At 43.0% G+C, this 16,652-nt stretch overlaps 1 protein-coding gene across 9 annotated transcripts in view; it reads left to right on the top strand.

Moving 5' to 3' along the window:
* The window catches only part of SLC38A10 (solute carrier family 38 member 10), a 94,982-nt gene that overhangs the window by 74,558 nt on the left and 3,772 nt on the right, over nucleotides 1-16,652 (top strand). For 8 of the 9 annotated variants that reach the window (XM_058166215.1, XM_058166217.1, XM_058166219.1 and 5 more), the window contains 4 exons: nucleotides 11,719-11,886; nucleotides 12,095-12,511; nucleotides 13,429-13,530; nucleotides 16,343-16,519. In XM_058166215.1, the coding sequence (XP_058022198.1) occupies nucleotides 11,719-11,886; nucleotides 12,095-12,511; nucleotides 13,429-13,530; nucleotides 16,343-16,519 (864 nt within the window). The remainder of the gene's footprint in view (nucleotides 1-11,718; nucleotides 11,887-12,094; nucleotides 12,512-13,428; nucleotides 13,531-16,342; nucleotides 16,520-16,652) is intronic. The other variant, XM_058166216.1, reaches the window with a different exon arrangement.

The raw sequence follows: 16,652 nt of genomic DNA, 5'->3' as shown, positions 1-16,652 counted from the left end.
CCATGGGTTTGGAGATTATGGATATTAGAATGCTGCCCTTTTATGTGAACACATATTGACAGGAAATTTTGAATCATGCTTTTATTAACAACTCCCAAATGCCCATTACACACACACCCATCTGTATCGATAGGTGTTTACTGTCAGCCACTGCTTGTGAAGGTATAAAAACTCCTTCCAGAACAAGGTTGCTATTACAGGGCATGCGGATGTTAAGAGGTTGCTAAACTGCTTTTGAAAGCACATGAAGGCAATTATCCATTTTTTTTTTAAAAAAAAATCTAATTAAGCAATTTCTTTTTTGCTTTTGAAAGATACCACCCCCTCCCCAGCCCAGAGGGTCCCCCTGGGTAGATTATGTTTTTTTAATATTTTGCAGTTCCCTGTTTTAAAATCGTTGCTCAGAGCCTTCTTTCTGTTCCATTCCTCAATGGTTTTTCCATATCAAAGGTCTCATAACGCCGTTTCTCTACCTTCTTCCCAGCTAGTCCAGAAATGAAGACAATTTGGTCCCCGTGATGCACCGTTGCCATCTTTTTTTTTAAAATATCTATCCATTCAGATTTACCATTTTTTGCCTCTGATGAGATGTGGCTGCGTCTTGGTGTCTGGTGTGTGCTGTCAGTCTGTTCCACTTACGGTCATCATGTGCAAACGCCCACCGTTCTGACATCTGTGTTACAGGCAAGGGATTTGGGGGAAAAAGCACAGGGAGGCCTTGCGAGCTTCAAAGGTTACACCTGTAATAGGCGTTTTGGATGCACTTACTTTGTCATTCCTGTCTCGCTCTGCCTTCTCCTCCTCTCCTCCACCCTCCCCCCCCCCAGCTTGTTGGCTATGCAGAGAAGAAGCTGGAGCTCTTTGTGAAATGGATTACCCCCCATTCCTCCCTTAGCTTCTAATAACTGCTGGAACAGCTTGGCTTGTTGGAGCACTCCCTGGTGCTTTGGGAGAACAATCTTTTAATAGCTCCTATGACACAGAAAAAGGAGCTATTGCCCTGCTGTCATTTTTTGTTCAGTTTTACAGTCTGCATGTCAGGAGAAAACAGTGAACTAGTTTCCCCGATGCCATTCAGTCACCTTGTAAAAGTGTTAATAGTTACCATTTACAGATGTTCTTCGTGAAAGTATGTGCTCTCCCTCCCTCCCTCTCTCCCTCCCTCTCTCTCATTGGGCAAGCCTTTGCAGATTTATTTCCTCCCCCCCCCCACTTTTTTTTGTTGTTGTTGTCTGTTCTTGGGTTTGGGCCCAGACTATATACCTGCACAGAATCAAGGATTTGGGTCAGCTAAATGTCCTATGTGACGTGATGACTTTTCTGCATACATTAGGGAAGGATTGGGAACATATTTTTTTCCTTTTTAAAACGCCTGCCACGTGACTATCTCCTTCCAGAGTTGAGATAGGATCTGAGTAGCGGGTTTTTTCCCCCGAACTTGTTCCCATTTGGAATGACAGAAGTAACAGATGATGTGGTACCTATGGATTTTCTTAGTTCTTATGGATTTCTCTTGTCGGTGGCGAGAGATTTGTGTTGGTGATCATGTCAAGACCATCTTTTTTAGATACTGTGAGATATATTAATTCAGAAGCCTGGGGTAACATCAGATGAATTAATTCCTTCTCTCTACCAATAATTATGCCATTATCTTCATGTCCTTAGCTATAACTCTGTATTTATTGTCTAATAGCACAAGTGATTACCAGTTGGCATTGTGCATGCTGCTGAAATTTTACTTTAATTGTTTCTTTACTGAATGTCAACAGCCTCATATTTGTCCATTACCACAAGAAAAGATTTTGCTACTTTAAAATAATCCATTTTTTTTAAATTGTTGGATTTTCTTCTTTCATGATCTTCAGAAGCATGGCAAGAGTAATGAAACAGTGTGTACAATAGGTTGGCCTAGAACAGGGGTGTCAAACTCGATTTCATTGAGGGCTGCATCAGGGTTGTATTGATCTTGGAGGGCTGGGGAGGGGGGGTGGGCGTGGCTGGGGTGGCCATGACCATGGTGGGCGTTTGATACAGGCTCAAGATGGATTTTTTCCCCTTCTCTTCTTTCTTTCCACAGTTCTTTACTATAACCTTTTTCCTATCTCTTCTACCAGATATTACTGGCAAATGTTTATTACTTATTCTTCATACTCCACCTAATTTTTTATTTCTAAATTTATACCCCATTGTTTAATAGTAAATTGCTTTTCCAGGCAGAAAAGCTATTTATACCATTGTAGTTTTATTATTCAAGTACATAATATAATAAAAATACAATAGCATAAATAACATGATAATACAAGATCTAATAGCAGAGGTAAATTTCCAGGATAGTAAATAGAAATGGCTGTCAATTATAGATTGTTGATTGTAGATTAAATGGATCTACAGCAGGGGTGAAATGCTCCTGGTTTGGACCTAATCGCGGGTGGTTCGGAGAACCGGTAGCAAAAATCCGTCCCACCCCCCATGCCCAGCTGAGCTGCATGATCATCAGAAGTTTTTTTTTTTCTTTTAAAAGCATCTTTTCTTCAGCTGAAAAAATGCTTTTTTTTTTTTTTAATTTATATCCCGCCCTTCTCCGAAGACTCAGGGCGGCTTATATTGTGTTAAGCAATAGTCTTCATCCATTTGTATATTATATACAAAGTCAACTTTAATTGCCCCCAACAATCTGGGTCCTCATTTTACCTACCTTATAAAGGATGGAAGGCTGAGTCAACCTTGGGCCTGGTGGGACTTGAACTTGCAGTAATTGCAAGCAGCTGTGTTAATAACAGACTGCTTAGTCTGTTGAGCCACCAGAGGCTCAAAACTTTTTTGAGTAAAAAGTTTTTTTACTTTTAAAAGTAAAAAAACCAAAACCTCTGATGATTGCGCGGCTCAGGGAGGAAGTCCGTTTTTCCTCCCAGCAGTCTTCCCTAACGCCTGCTAGCCAAACCAAAAAATGGGGGGGGGTCCGTTTTTCCTCCCAGCAGGAGGAAAAGCCTGCTGGGATGAAAAATGGGATGTGGGGGGGTTTCGTTTTTGAGAGAGAGAGAAAGAAAGGAGGGAGGGAGGCAGGGAAGGAAGGAGTACAAACTTGGCACTAGATGCAGCTTCAGATGATTATCCAGGGCTAGATGGGACCTGGAGGTCATCTAGTCCAACCCTGCTCCAGCAGGACATTGTTAGTGAGTTTCTGTCTTTTGATCCCCTAGTCACATGGTTACATAGCCACACACCCCACCAAGCCACGCCCACAGAACCAGTAGCAAAAAAATTTAGATTTCACCCCTGATCTACAGTATATAAAATCTGGCATTAAACTGTAGTATTAGCATAGGATGTTGCTTGTTCTCTATCCAGATCAGGCACTTACTTGAGGCCACGTAATTGTAATCTAGTCCAATCCAGTCCTCCTACAGCACTCTGCTGGGTGAAAATGGGCCGTGCGAAGGCTCCGCATGGCCCATTTTCCGCTGGCAGAGTGCTGCAGGAGGCCAGGGAGGCCAAAAACGGGCCACGTGGGGGCCGCACACAGCCCCCCTGCAGGACATTTTGGCCAGCAGAAGTACCGTGGGCTGGTCCTTTGATATTTCCAGGCCAGCCCCATGGGCCAGATTTAAGCACCCCACGGGCCGGATCCAGCCTACGGGCCTTGATTTTGACCCCCCTAATCTAGAACAATGTTTCCCAACTTGATGCCATCCAAATATATCAAGTTACATATCCTATAATTGATATTGAGCTTTCCTTAATTTATGAATTGGGAGATAATGGCTGTAAAGAGTCCACCAAATTCAAAAGAAAGCAGCTTGGGGAAAGCTGAAGGAATGTATGTCTAATGTCTTCAATTTTAACTCTAAAAATTACCACCAGACCAAGAGTGGCAACAGATTGCAGAAAATACATGTATGCATATGCACACCTAGAGCAAACAATAAACTTCATCGGTGTTTTCGACAGCATCTTTTCTCAATAAACAAGCATCAAAAATGGTGCTACTTCTTTCCCTTTGCTACTTAAAAATAAGCATATGTATGCTTTCCAATTAACAATGGCTGTGTATCCCTTTTTATTTTCCTCAAAGTTTGAAAAGAGTAAAAGCTTATATTAAGAAGAAACATATTGTTTCTCTCCTTTCATAGAAACCAGAGCATTGATAATGTCAGAGAAGAGGCGATGTTGGTTGATATTGTGGGATAGGTATCTTTATCTCTGGCACATATGCTGTAGTTTTGCTTCATTCATTCATTCAATTTCTATAGGCGCCCCTCTCAGTCAATGACTCTGGGTGGCTTATAATTCAAAAATATAATACAATTAAAAATACCAAAAACATTTTAAAACAGTAAAAACATGTTTTATAGGGAATTGATTGTGAGAAAGGAGCGGGCCTATAGTTTTTCTTCCTCCTCGTCTTACCTTGTCCTTAACATCTTTTCCAGTGCAAACTGATAAATCGCTGCTTGTACTAGCCAGCCTGATTTACCTTGCTTTATAACAAAAGATAATTTCTGGGGCCAACACAGTTGCGTTGTTTTTTGCTTAGTTGTTTCTTTAAATTATGTATTTGGTGAAAAGTCTTTCCACTCAATGTTCCATTTACATTCTCCAGCTCAGGGGTCTCCAACCTTGGCAACTTTAAGACTTGTGGACTTCAACTCCCAGAGTTCCTCAACCAGCAAAGCTTTGCTGGCTGAGGAACTCTGGGAGTTGAAGTCCACAAGTCTTAAAGTTGCCAAGGTTGGAGACCCCTGCTCCAGCTTACAGTTAGTCCTCAACTTACAGCCATGTGACCATTACAATGGCACTGAAAAAAAGTGACTTATGACAGTTTATCACACTTAAGACTGTTGCAATATCCCGTGATCAAAGGTCACGTGATCAAAATCCGGACATTTGGCAACTGGCTTGTACTTATGACGGTTGCAGTGTCCCAGGGTCATGTGATCAATCCCCTTTTGCGACCTACTGATACGCAAAGTCCCTTGGGAAGCCAGAATCCCTTCGCAACCGTGTTACTAACTTAACAATGGCAGGGGATTCATTTAACAACCGTGGCAAGAAATGGGGCAATATTATATTTTTCTCGCAGAGAGCTCTTTTACATGGGATAGTCCAAAATAAAATCAGCTGCCATTGTGGCTTTGGAGGCCTCAAAGAGCATCCAAAGATTTTTCTCCCGCAGATCTGAATCGATTGCAATGCAACTGGGCCAGGTAGCGCAATCCTCATCTTCCCGGGAGCAGAGGTGCTCCCCTTGTCAAATTTCTTGGAGAGAGGATTGGAAAAGCTTTTAGGGTTGCTCACTCATGATGAGATTTTATTGCAGCCCAGAGGGACGGGGTTGGTGGGCCATTAAAATAAAAGTGGATGCTTCAAAAAACCCTGTGGGAAAAGTCCTTCCCTCACCCAGCCCTAATGCAGTCAGAGGAGTAGCTTGGGTTGGCTCAGTGTGTGAGCTATTATTCAGCCACCGGTCCTTGGGTGCACTCCCAATATTTGGGGTTTTTCATCTCTTTGCCCTCCCTCCTCCCTCTTTCTGCCTAACTCTTCCTGAGCCCCGAGATCTTTTTTTTTCCCCTGCTGTTTTTGTAAGCTAAGAAGCTTTTACAGCCTCTTCGCCTTTTTTCCTGTCAAGCCCAGCACCCCTCATAAAACATTAAGAGGCACAACATTACTGTAACATTATCCAAAGGGACCACAAGGGCGACTCTACAGTTTCAGTGATTATTACACATCCTGGGCAAAATGTTTCTCTCCAAACCACATATAGCCCCTTATAGATTTCCGAGCAGCATGAGAGGCCGTTAATTCACGCCCTGATGATGAACTTAATTTTGCTTCCTGCTGAGAAAATGACGGCTTTGAGGCAACTTTGTCTTATTACAGAGTGGAGACTTTTTTTTTTAATCTCTTTTTTTCCCCTTTTGTTTTGCTCTGAGTGTCTGCACTGCATACATTTGTGTGTGTGTGTGTGTGTGCGCGCGCGCGTTTGTGTGTGTGTTATATATGCAAAGCCAGAGGTTTAGATACAAGCTTACTAGTTATGTTCCACACTGTTGAACACAACTGGAGCATTAATAAATTAATGCCAAAACCCCTCCACCTTATCAGAGGGGAATAGAAAGCTGAAATAAACAAGGAATGTGCTGTATCTATTCTGCTTTTCCCAGCGTAGCTGCCGTTTAGCCAAATGACCTGGAGAAAATCAGCTTGTGACAGACCAACATTCTAGGCCAGGTGAAAGGATCACGGTTCAGGTGATAAAGTTAAATTCCTGGTAGAAGCTGCCAGGGTTATTTCAGAAGCTGCTGAAATAACGATTAATCCAGGGCTTGCCACTAAGTCCTGAATTTAAAAGGGGAAACATACATGTAACATGTGTTCCCTTTTAAATCTGCAACTCGCTGACTGTGCCTGAAAGCTGGTCCAGGTCATTTGGCTTCACAGCAGTCATGCTGTGAAAAACAGGAAAGATAGTGTCCATTCCCTGTTTCTTTCGCCTTTCTATTCCCCTCTGATAAGGTGGGAGTCTCTGGCATTAATTCGTTAAATGCTTCAACCCTGGGTTTTTCCAGTGTGGAATGCAACTAGCAAGCTTGTATCTAAACTTCTGGCTTTGCAGCTGTATTTTTCCCCGAGTTATTGGTAATCAGGGTTTTGGGGAGAGACAGTGTCCTTGTAAATCTGCACAACTACAAATTTTGACACGTATTACACCAAATCCGCTATTTTTGTTTAAAGTAATTTCCTTTAGACAGAGTGGGGATGAAGAAAACTTGGAGGTTTGTATGCAATGCATTTTAATGGCTCAAAACTGCTTCACTCTGGGGTTTGTTTGTTTTTTCTCTATATGGCCCATCGAAGGTAAAGCATATGCCACTGTGATCGAGAACTGCATGCTAAGAGTTATGAAACAACAGTATTCCCAGAAACACCCAAATATACATGTATGGTTTGAAAAGTAGGGTTTTCAAGGTAGGGTTTCAATTGGCCATTCGTAAAGGCCATGCTAGTTTGATTTTCTGGGAACTGTAGACCCAGTGGTATGCTGGAGCCACAGCTCATATAGGCTTGCAAGAGCTGATTGTTAAATTTTCTGGAATTCTGTGAGCCACTTGAGAGCAGAGCTGAGTCACAATGGAGCCTGCTGATTAGCTGTTCAGTGGCTAGTAGCGCAAACACTGTGGCGGCAATGGATCTGGAGAGCCAGTTGCTAAACATTTACCAGCACACCACTTATCTAGACCCAGTGTATATTTGGAAAGTACCAACTTGGGAAAGATTGATGTACGTGGTTTCCTCCCCCCACCTCCCAATCCCATGTGTGGTTTAGCCTTCTTAGTCTGGGTTGGACTTCTCGGGTCAGAGAGCAACTTTTCAATCTTATGCTAAGCAGTGCCAGTCTTATTGCCCATTAATATTTGTCTCCATCCTTTTTTTCTTTTCTTTCTATTCCCCAAGTCCAGATGCGGGCAACTTTTTTTTAGCTGGGTGCTGCCATTGGGGCATATGATGATTGCCTCACCGAAGCGAATGAAATTTGAGGATGTTTTTAGTTTCTGTTTAGGGTTTGGGAAGGTTTATGGAAATAGGTGTGACAGGTATTCCCGGTGACTTAATGCGTTTGCTTTTCACAGCAAATTGTAAAAGAGGTAGACGTTGCCCTGTTGAAAATTACCACTTTGTTGCTGATGTTGCCGAGTTCTGGGAACTGCAAAAATATTTCATAAGTGACTCAAGGGCTGTAGGGTGCCCACTCCTATATGGTCCCTAAACGGTATGGATAGAACTCAGCAGCCTGTCTAGCAAGGATAATGGAAACACAGTGATTTCATATTTGAAACAAAATGTATCATATCCTCATGTTGTCACATAAAAGCTCCCCGGTTTAAGGACATTAAGCAGAGCCCTACAGGATTCTGTCCACATTTTCTCTGAAGAATCTCGAGCTTAAAGCGGGAAGGGATCTGACTCGCAGCACTTGGTATTCTGGTGAGTGGATGTGTGAGACAAGTGCTCTGACTTGCTTTCCTGAATCTTGCAGTAGGTAAAGAGTGGCCTTGCCTTGAGAAATCAGATTTGACATATATTTAGCATCGGATCCAGCATTCAGAAGCCACTGTGCTTTTGGGGAAAGTTTCCCAAATAATCTGGGCAACGAGCCATACCAGGCCTTAAGCCTACATTGTCTTACTTCTGGTTGTCAATTTATCTAAATCAGGAATGGGCAATTAATTTTCTCAAGGCACCCCATGAGAAACTGGGACTGTTGTGGAAGGCCGAACCAACAGGGCTTGTCAAGGTGCATAGGCATGCACACACATGCACGGTATATATTTATGTATGTATAGCATGTGCATTTGTGTGTTTGTGTATGTGTCTGGGTACATATACACTTTCTCTTGAGAGCAGGCAATAGAATTTCATTTTTAATGTGGGCCAGTTATCTTATCGTACATACATAAATTGAGAGAAAAAAGTAGTCACTTTCAAAATAAAAACAATCCAAATCAGCCAAACAGGGACAGCCAAAGGGCCGAATATATCCAGGGTCTGTAAAATGCCCACTTCTAGTCTTGATTATAAAGGTAAAGCCTTCCTATGTCCAGTCATGTGTAGGGAGCGGTGCTGATCTCCATTTCTTAGCCGAGGGAGCTAGCGTTTTCCAAAGATATTTTCCATAATCATGTGGCCAGCATGACTATATGCCGAGGCACATGGAACACTGTTACCTTTCCACCAAAGTGGTACCCATTTATCTACTTGCATTTGCATGCTTTCGAACCGCCATGTCAGCAGGAGCTTGGCCAAATAGTGGGAGTTCATCCTGTTGTACAATGTTTGGGTCCCGAACCTGGGCTGTCAGCTTTCCAGCAGACAAGCTCAGCATTTTTAACCGCTGAGCCATTGCACTCCCTCTGATCTACAATATATGACTGTGTCGGCGAACATATGGCACGCATGCCGGAAGTGGCACACAAAACCATCCCATGAAAAATGTGCGGTCTCGCTGGCTCCTATTCCACATTACTGTGATCACATGTGCGCCAGTTATCTGGCCATCGCATACGTGGGAGCAGCAGAACAGGGAAGAGCGGTGTGCTATCACGCATGCGCAGGCCGGCACCCAAATTTCCGGGTTGATGTCGCGTGCATGTGCGATGGCCAGCTGTTTGTCGGGCGTGCATCCATGCTGGTATCCGGGTGTTTGGGTGCCGGCTCGTGCAAGCACGATGGACTGCTGCTCTTCCGGGTATCGGTGCTCCCGCACACGCGAAGGCCAGCAGGGCCGCACATACCTCACAGGATGGTTTCGCGTGCCACTTCCGGCACGCAGGCCGGCACACGGTGATGTCAAAGATTCGCCATCACTGTTAAAAGCCATTGAAATCACAACATCCCCAACATATTCTGGGACCCAGGGACAACTAGTCACACTAATTTCAGCAGGAGACTTTGGGGAATTGTAGCTGCAGACTTTGTTTTGTATTTGCTTCCTCTTGCATTTCTGGAAATACTGGTTACCTTTCTTATATCGTGGCTGCCAGACATTCATACTGTCTAAATCAGTCAGTCAGTCAGTTTCTATTAACTTGCAAGTATCAAAAAAGTCTCTGAAGTCATTTTAATTGTGCCCTGTGCTGGTGCTTTGTTAATCTGCCAGGTTCCAAAGGACTGTGGGTTCTAGTTTAGTTGTGGTCCCTGACAATGTTCAAACAGTTTTAGAAACCCAAAGGTTGCTAATCATATGTAACCTAGGTAATGTTTTCTTTTACCCTTCCTCTTTCCCTGATAGGTTCCTTTGAACAAAAAAAGGGGCTATAGTTTGAGATTGCTCATTCATTTGCTCCTCGTTGCCTGTTGGTCTCTAGCTAATCTGAGCCTCTGATGACTAAACCAGCCTTCCCTAATCTGGATTCTCTCCAGAAGTATGGATTTCAAAATTTTCCAGCCAGGGAAGCCATTGTTGAAAATTCTGGGACTTGAAATCCAGACACATAGCAAGAGCCCCAGGTTAGAGAAGGCTAGGCTCCCCTCCCCCCAAAATGGAGTAACTGTGTTCTTTTAGACTAAGTTGTGAACAAGAAAGTGAGTGAGAGAGGAATGAGGAGGATGCAGCTTGAATGGAGAACATCTTTCCCCAGGGCTCTGTGGAACATGGAGCCAGCTTGGCTTGGAAGTAGGACGTTGGCTGTAATTCTTCAGCTGCTTTGCTTTCTCTTGCATTTGGTCTCCCTGACAATGCTGAGGCAGCTGCGTGAAGCCAAGCCCTCCTGTCTTCTCTTCCTCCCCCCCCCCATTCTGTTCCTGGCACCCGTGGGCTACCTTGTGTACCTGCTGAAGACCATCTGCCCCACTTGGAAGGTGTGTGGGTGGAGGCAAAGTTAATGTTAGTTGAAAATGAAAATGGGACAGGGTGGAGAAAGGTGTTCACGTAAGTGTGAGAACGACTATTTCAGACTTCAACTCTGCAGGAAATGCTTGGCGTGACTTCAGCTGCCAGAAGTGAGGGAACAGTCTGAACTGCCCTGCTTTTTTTCCTTTCCTTTTTTTCTTTTGTAAAGCTAACTCCTCAGGTCCTTTTGCAGTGTAGGCCCCTGATCATGGGAGATTGACTCTTTTTGTTCTCGTTTACTCACTCTTTTTTAAAAATGACTTTTAAGATGAACGGATGGGGGAGAGGTCGCATGTATTCTTAACCGTTTAGTCAGTAAAGCAGCTGGAGGTGAGAAGGCTCTGCCCCATCCACCTGCAGAATTTCAAAGCCCAGGAGTAGGACTGTCACTCTTCCTCCTTGCTGCAGGCTGCTTTCCTGCAGAGAGCAGTGTCAGGCTTTTAAACTGGAGGCATAATTGAGAAACCCTGAAGCCTCATCTGTGACACCCTGCCTCCTGTTAATTCTGGTTTTAGCAGAGAGCTCTGCCTGTATCTGCAAGCAGGGAGGGATGCTGGCAATTCCTACAGCAAGAGGCCTGAATAAACAGGCCCCAGACAGCCTTCAGCTGCCTCCTTTCTTCACTCTGCCTTTCTTTCTTGGTTTTCTCCCTTCTGGGGATTTCTCTTTGCTCTCTACCTCTTTCGCTTCTATTATAAACCAACTCCTTAGTATGTTTCTTCTAGGTTTGCTAATTCCAGCAGGTAACTTCCCTTGGCCATGCCTAGCATCTTCACACACTGCTTGTCATGCATAGCATGTAAATGAGCAAGAGCAATGCTGCCATCTAGTGTCCACTCATCCCAAACAGCAGCATTTTGTTTCTTCTAACAATCCAGCACAATTATTTTTGCGTGTGTGTGTGTGTGTGTGTGTGTGTGTGTATAAAAAGGACAGCTGTGATTACTGTTCCTAACTTCTCTCTTCTACTATAAAATGGAATGGGGGTTGTGTTTGAGAGAGAGAGAGAGAGAGAATTTGATTAGTGTCACTTCTTACACCTAAAGAGTCTCTTGCGTTTGCACTCGCGCTCATATTTCTCCTTTTCCTTGTGGAAGAAAATGGCAGTACGGTGGTGTATAGATGGGGAAGATGGCACGGGGTAAAAGGGAAGGTTGCCTCTTCCCATGCATAACTGATACCATCAAAGTAACAATCTGCTTTCCACAGCAGTTGCACTTTATTAAAAATTGAACACAACAGGAGATACAGCCACGAGAGAGAATGGGGAGCTTGTTTGTATGCCACATGGGGAATCTGTTTTCTTAATCATTTCTAACCGTGCTTTTCAGATCAAGATCCTCCAGTTCTAGAAGTGGCTGATAACCGTGACAGACCCAAATTGGTGAATGAGAAAGAAGAGGTGGAACAGCCACAGATCAAAGTTCCCATGGATATGCCTAAGAGAGAAGACAAAGAGAAGCCAAAGGAGGAGGTACAACTGGACCGGCCTGATCAAGGTAGCGTAGAATTAGAACTGGAAAGAGGCTAGAAATATTGAATTCAGAGAAGCAACAGCTCCACAACTTGTTCTAACTTTTGGTTCCCATTTATTTGGTCAGAGAACACTGTAGACACCACTTTATAAACATGTGTGAATTGTACTTCACCAAATGTGTTGCTTTCTATGCTGTTCTTGATTGAGAGTCTGTGTTTCTTTTCATACAGGCATTGCACAACCTGTGGGAGAAGCCCATCGCCATGAGCCACCAGTACCACGTGATGGGGTAGCAGTGGATGAGGGTCAGGACCGGGAAGAATCTGAACAGAATCGGCCACCAGCAGACAAGGATGTCCTGGTAGAGAAGAATGCTGTGGTGGAGAAGGAAGAAATTAAAAATGTTCCTAAACAAGCCGATGAAGAGAATGGTCAGAAAAAGCTGGAAGACCATCCCATAAAAGACCCCAAGCCAGCGCCAGAGGGGGTTGCACACAAGGATGATCAGTCTCCTCACAGAGATGGTGAGCTAGAAAAGCAGGATGAGAAGAGAGACAAGGCCGTGGGTGGGAAGAACGGTGCCAATTTGCAAGTAGTTGAACGTGGCAAAGAAAGAATAAAATCCATGGAGAAGGAAAATGAAGCACGTATGTACTTTTCTCTGCTTCTTTTGGTTCCAGGGAAGTTTAATGTATTATTTGGTCTTCTGAGATTTTGCATTTATACACTTGACATAAATTATTACAGAAATTGATTTGTGCCATAGAACGCCTGGAAGAACTGCAGAAACAATTAAAGCCACACCCAGCCTGAACTGCTAAAGTCTTGAGCTGGGCTTTTCAGGAATTTTTCAAAATTCCTACTCTCTCAACCTGCCCTGTTCACAGCTGTTTCTTTGCCATAAGGCTTCTATCTTTTTATTTACAATGTCCACCTTGTGCCAGTGTTTTCTCTCACACAGTCACATCCTAGCTGTTACTGAAAGAAAGAAGTCTTGCAATAAAAAAAGTGGATTTTATATCCCAAGAAAAATAATTATGAATTGCTTCGATTGCACTTAAAAAAAAACCTTATGTGTAAGAGGAAATTCTTATACCGATGAATTCCCAAGTTTCTGCTTGCCCTGATCTAAAATCATAATTTTTCTTTGTGTGGGGATGCCACTGAAGAGTCATTTGGGAAAGGGGGTGCACTGAATTATTGGCCATGGTAGATCCTGTGGCTTGGCTCTTGTGCAGTTCTTCACTTCTTTGCGAAGCATCAGGTGCTACACCATTCTGATCATTGGGGAGTCAGAGCCAGATCTTGACAGGTGCCTCATTGCATAAGTGTCCCATTGCATAGCTCTCCAGGGCTAGGGCTTGCATTTTAATAGGCTTAGGCAGTTAGCAGTGGTTTCTTGCCAACAGGCTATAATGCTGTTAAATATTTTTTTTATGACTTTTTCTTCGGCAATCAAGTTGGATAGAAACTGCAAAGAGAATGGGGCGGGGGGCAGGGGCAGAGAACATCTGTCATTTTCTTTGCTCCATCCAGGAAATACCTGTGTGTTTCTTCTTTTCAGATGATAAAAAAGAGGTAGTTTCTTCAGAGAAGTTTGGTCCAGCCCAGACTGAGCCGAGAGAGGTTCGTAATGCAGAAGAGAAGTCCGAGAGCAAGATCGAGGGTAAGCATTGTCCTTCCTCCACAGAGCAGATGTGTATACATATGCACGTGTGCACACACACACATACACGCACACACTGAGGTTACCATCTGCTTCCCTGGCAGCCTTTGGTGTGTGGGTGTTATGCCTAGGCCAAATTCTTTAATCGTACTGTGAAGGAGAAACTAGATAAAAGCTAAACTGCAAGGCCAGGCAATCTTGTCTTGAGATAATCCCAGAACATGTAATCTGAGGCTACAAGCACCAGAGCAATGCAGTCCTTGTCATTTTGGTGAAGGGCAAATAAGCAGCTCTCGTAAAGCCATTTGCTTGTAACGGAACCCCATTCCATTTAAAACAACAGCTAAGTGAAGAAAGAGCCTTCTCAACCAGGGCCCCCAGTTCCTCCAAATAGACATGATTATATTGGGGGTGCATCTGATTAGGCAGTTTTAATAAAACAGAGCAGCCTCACCTCTCTCTTCTTTTTTTATTTCTTTTCCCCCAACTCTTCAAAAGTCTCCCGATTAGGAGAGCTGTTGGGCTTCAGACGCTCTTCCCATTTCAGTCAAAACACAGTGCCTGCCAGTCTGACAACTTAAAGCATAACCTCAAAGCAGGTGCCTGTTAGACATCCTCAAATTCTTGTTTTATATACTGTATGACTGTGAAGGCCATAGCAGTAGATTTCCTAAAAATAGTTTTGGTCTTGCCAGTTCTCTTGTGTTTTGAACATTCCTATATACATTTTGTTCAGCAATCCTCCAGGCATATAAAAATGATTTTGTCCCCTTGCCAGTCAAAATCTCCTGATTTCCCTAGACTGTTTGCCATTGGGGTTAATGCTAAGACAAACTGATTATTACCTTATATCCCTTTTCTCTAATCTGTACCCCTACTGGCAATTAACTTTACATTAATTTCTTCCCCATTGTCTTGATAACATTTCATGTTTATAAGCAAGAGATCGCCAGGTTGCTGATATATAACCGGTTGTTCCAAAATACATTTTCTTGTTCTGGAAAAGAATAATTCTTTCTGAACTGCCTTGTGGGGCCTGAAACTGTTCTGAACTAAGTAATGCCTATGATGTTCAATGGAGCACTTGTATTCTAAAGTAAGCATTTCCATTTAGTTTAGTGTAGGTAACAACCAGGACTCTTCCAGTGGGTTTTAAGAACTCTTGGGTGCATTATATCTTATGTATGGAGTATGTATGCTAAGAATAAAATGGTTGTGAACTCTGAGGAGAAAAGAAAGATTAAAAAAGAAGCAGATGTCCCTGTAGTAAAGAGAAAAAGCTGCATTTAAAAGATGTGAAAACTTGATGAAAGCAAGAGGGCAGATTTCCCCCAAATTGATTTCCAGATATGCTGAAGTTATAGTTCCTAGAATTCCTAGCCTTTTTGTGTTTTTCGTTGCCTTCAAGATACCACCTATTTCCTGTTTACAATGCAGTCTTTTCAGCAGTCCCAAGGTCCCACACCTGTTTCCACTCTGACTCAGGTGACTCAGGATACAGATGAACCCCCAAATGGCCTCAAGGAGTCTCAGAGCGCTAACAACCAATCCTTAGAGTGCTAAGAATACAAATCCTTCCATTCCCCACCACTTAAAACCAAAGAAGTTTCTTGGATGAGAAGCAAAAAAATTTCAAAGGGGGGGAGGGGAAACAAGAAAGTCCATTCCATTTGTCTTTTTTGGGGGTGGGGGGGAAGCACCTTTGGGACAAACGTGACCTGGATGATTGAGTATCTCCATAGACATTTTGCCTTCAAGAGTTTTGATTTGTGCCACACATGGAAAACTCCATGTAGGTTTCTTGGCAACTTTTTGGGAAGTGGTTTGCCTTCTTCTTCCTAAGGCTGTGAGAGAGACTGGCCCAAAGTCATTCAGCTGGTTTTGTGTCTAAGGCAGGATTCACACTCTTCTGGCTTCCAGGATGATTCTCACCTTTCATCATGGTTAGTGAGAATTTTGGGAGCTGCGATCCTAACTCGTGGAGGACACCAATTTGAGGGAAAGCTGCTCTAGAAAGCTGCTTAGGATATCTATATACATTCTCACTTGCTTCCTATGAAACAGTAGTGACCACATTATCTAAGAACATAAAATTGCTCTAAATAATATCCAAGTAAAACAGGAAATATTCCTAGACTGTTTGGGAGGGCAGGACTGCCCCTTTTAAGTCTACTTCTTTCCCTATAGTTGCTTTGCTTATTTAATAAATCAGAACAGATAGTAAAAGGTAAAATTATAAAATAACAAAAAGGAAAAAAAATGATGCCATACTGCAATAATGAAATGTAGGGATGCCCATGCCTCTATAGATGTGGGTGTCTGTATAACCATATGTGAACGTCTTACTTAAAGGCGTATTTCTTTCTAAGTCCAATTCTTTTGACTGTGTGACTGTGAGAATCCTTTTGTTTTTAAATTTGCACTTTGCCGGTTTTTACTTTGCATCATGCCAGGAGGTATAGTTTGCTGTGATTATTACTTGATTTCACTTTGGGACAAGAGTTCCTTTTCTGCTTATTTGCATAGTATGTTGTTGATCTTCATGGCATAGATGCAAAACGATTCAGGAATGCCATAATAATTATCCTTTCCGGCAAAGTCTTTCTAGAAAGTGATTGGAAAATCAGACTTTCTTGAGGCCCGTGCTTAAGTAAGAACATGTTACCTCTAGATGAAAGAAGCACAGAGTATATAAGCAAATATGGCACAGACCATAATAGGCAAGGGGGGCCTTCCTGATTTTCTCCTTGAAGATGTACAGTAGACCACATGGATAGAGTCCGTCTAGCCTCAGTTTCTTCCTCCCCTCCAGGAGATGAGGAGAAGCAGCTAGACCATGCCGTCCTGTTGCAAGTGATAAAGGAACAGCAGGTTCAGCAAAAGCAACTCTTAGATCAGCAGGCAAAATTGTTAGCAGTGATTGAGGAACAACACAAAGAGATCCACCAACAAAGGCAAGAGGATGGAGGTGAAGAAAAGCCAAAGCAAGGTAACACACACATACCCATACACAAGTATTGTAGAAAGTTGCTCGTGGAGCTGTTATAAAATCTGCTCAGAGAAATGTCCCTTCTTCAGTGCCCTCTCCAAGCAATAGGTTAAAAACTATCTTAATTATGGAA

Source organism: Ahaetulla prasina, chromosome 2 (assembly GCF_028640845.1).
Source record: "Ahaetulla prasina isolate Xishuangbanna chromosome 2, ASM2864084v1, whole genome shotgun sequence".
In the NCBI taxonomy this organism is placed as follows: Eukaryota; Metazoa; Chordata; class Lepidosauria; order Squamata; family Colubridae; genus Ahaetulla; species Ahaetulla prasina.
This window is presented reverse-complemented; position numbering and strand designations above follow the sequence as displayed.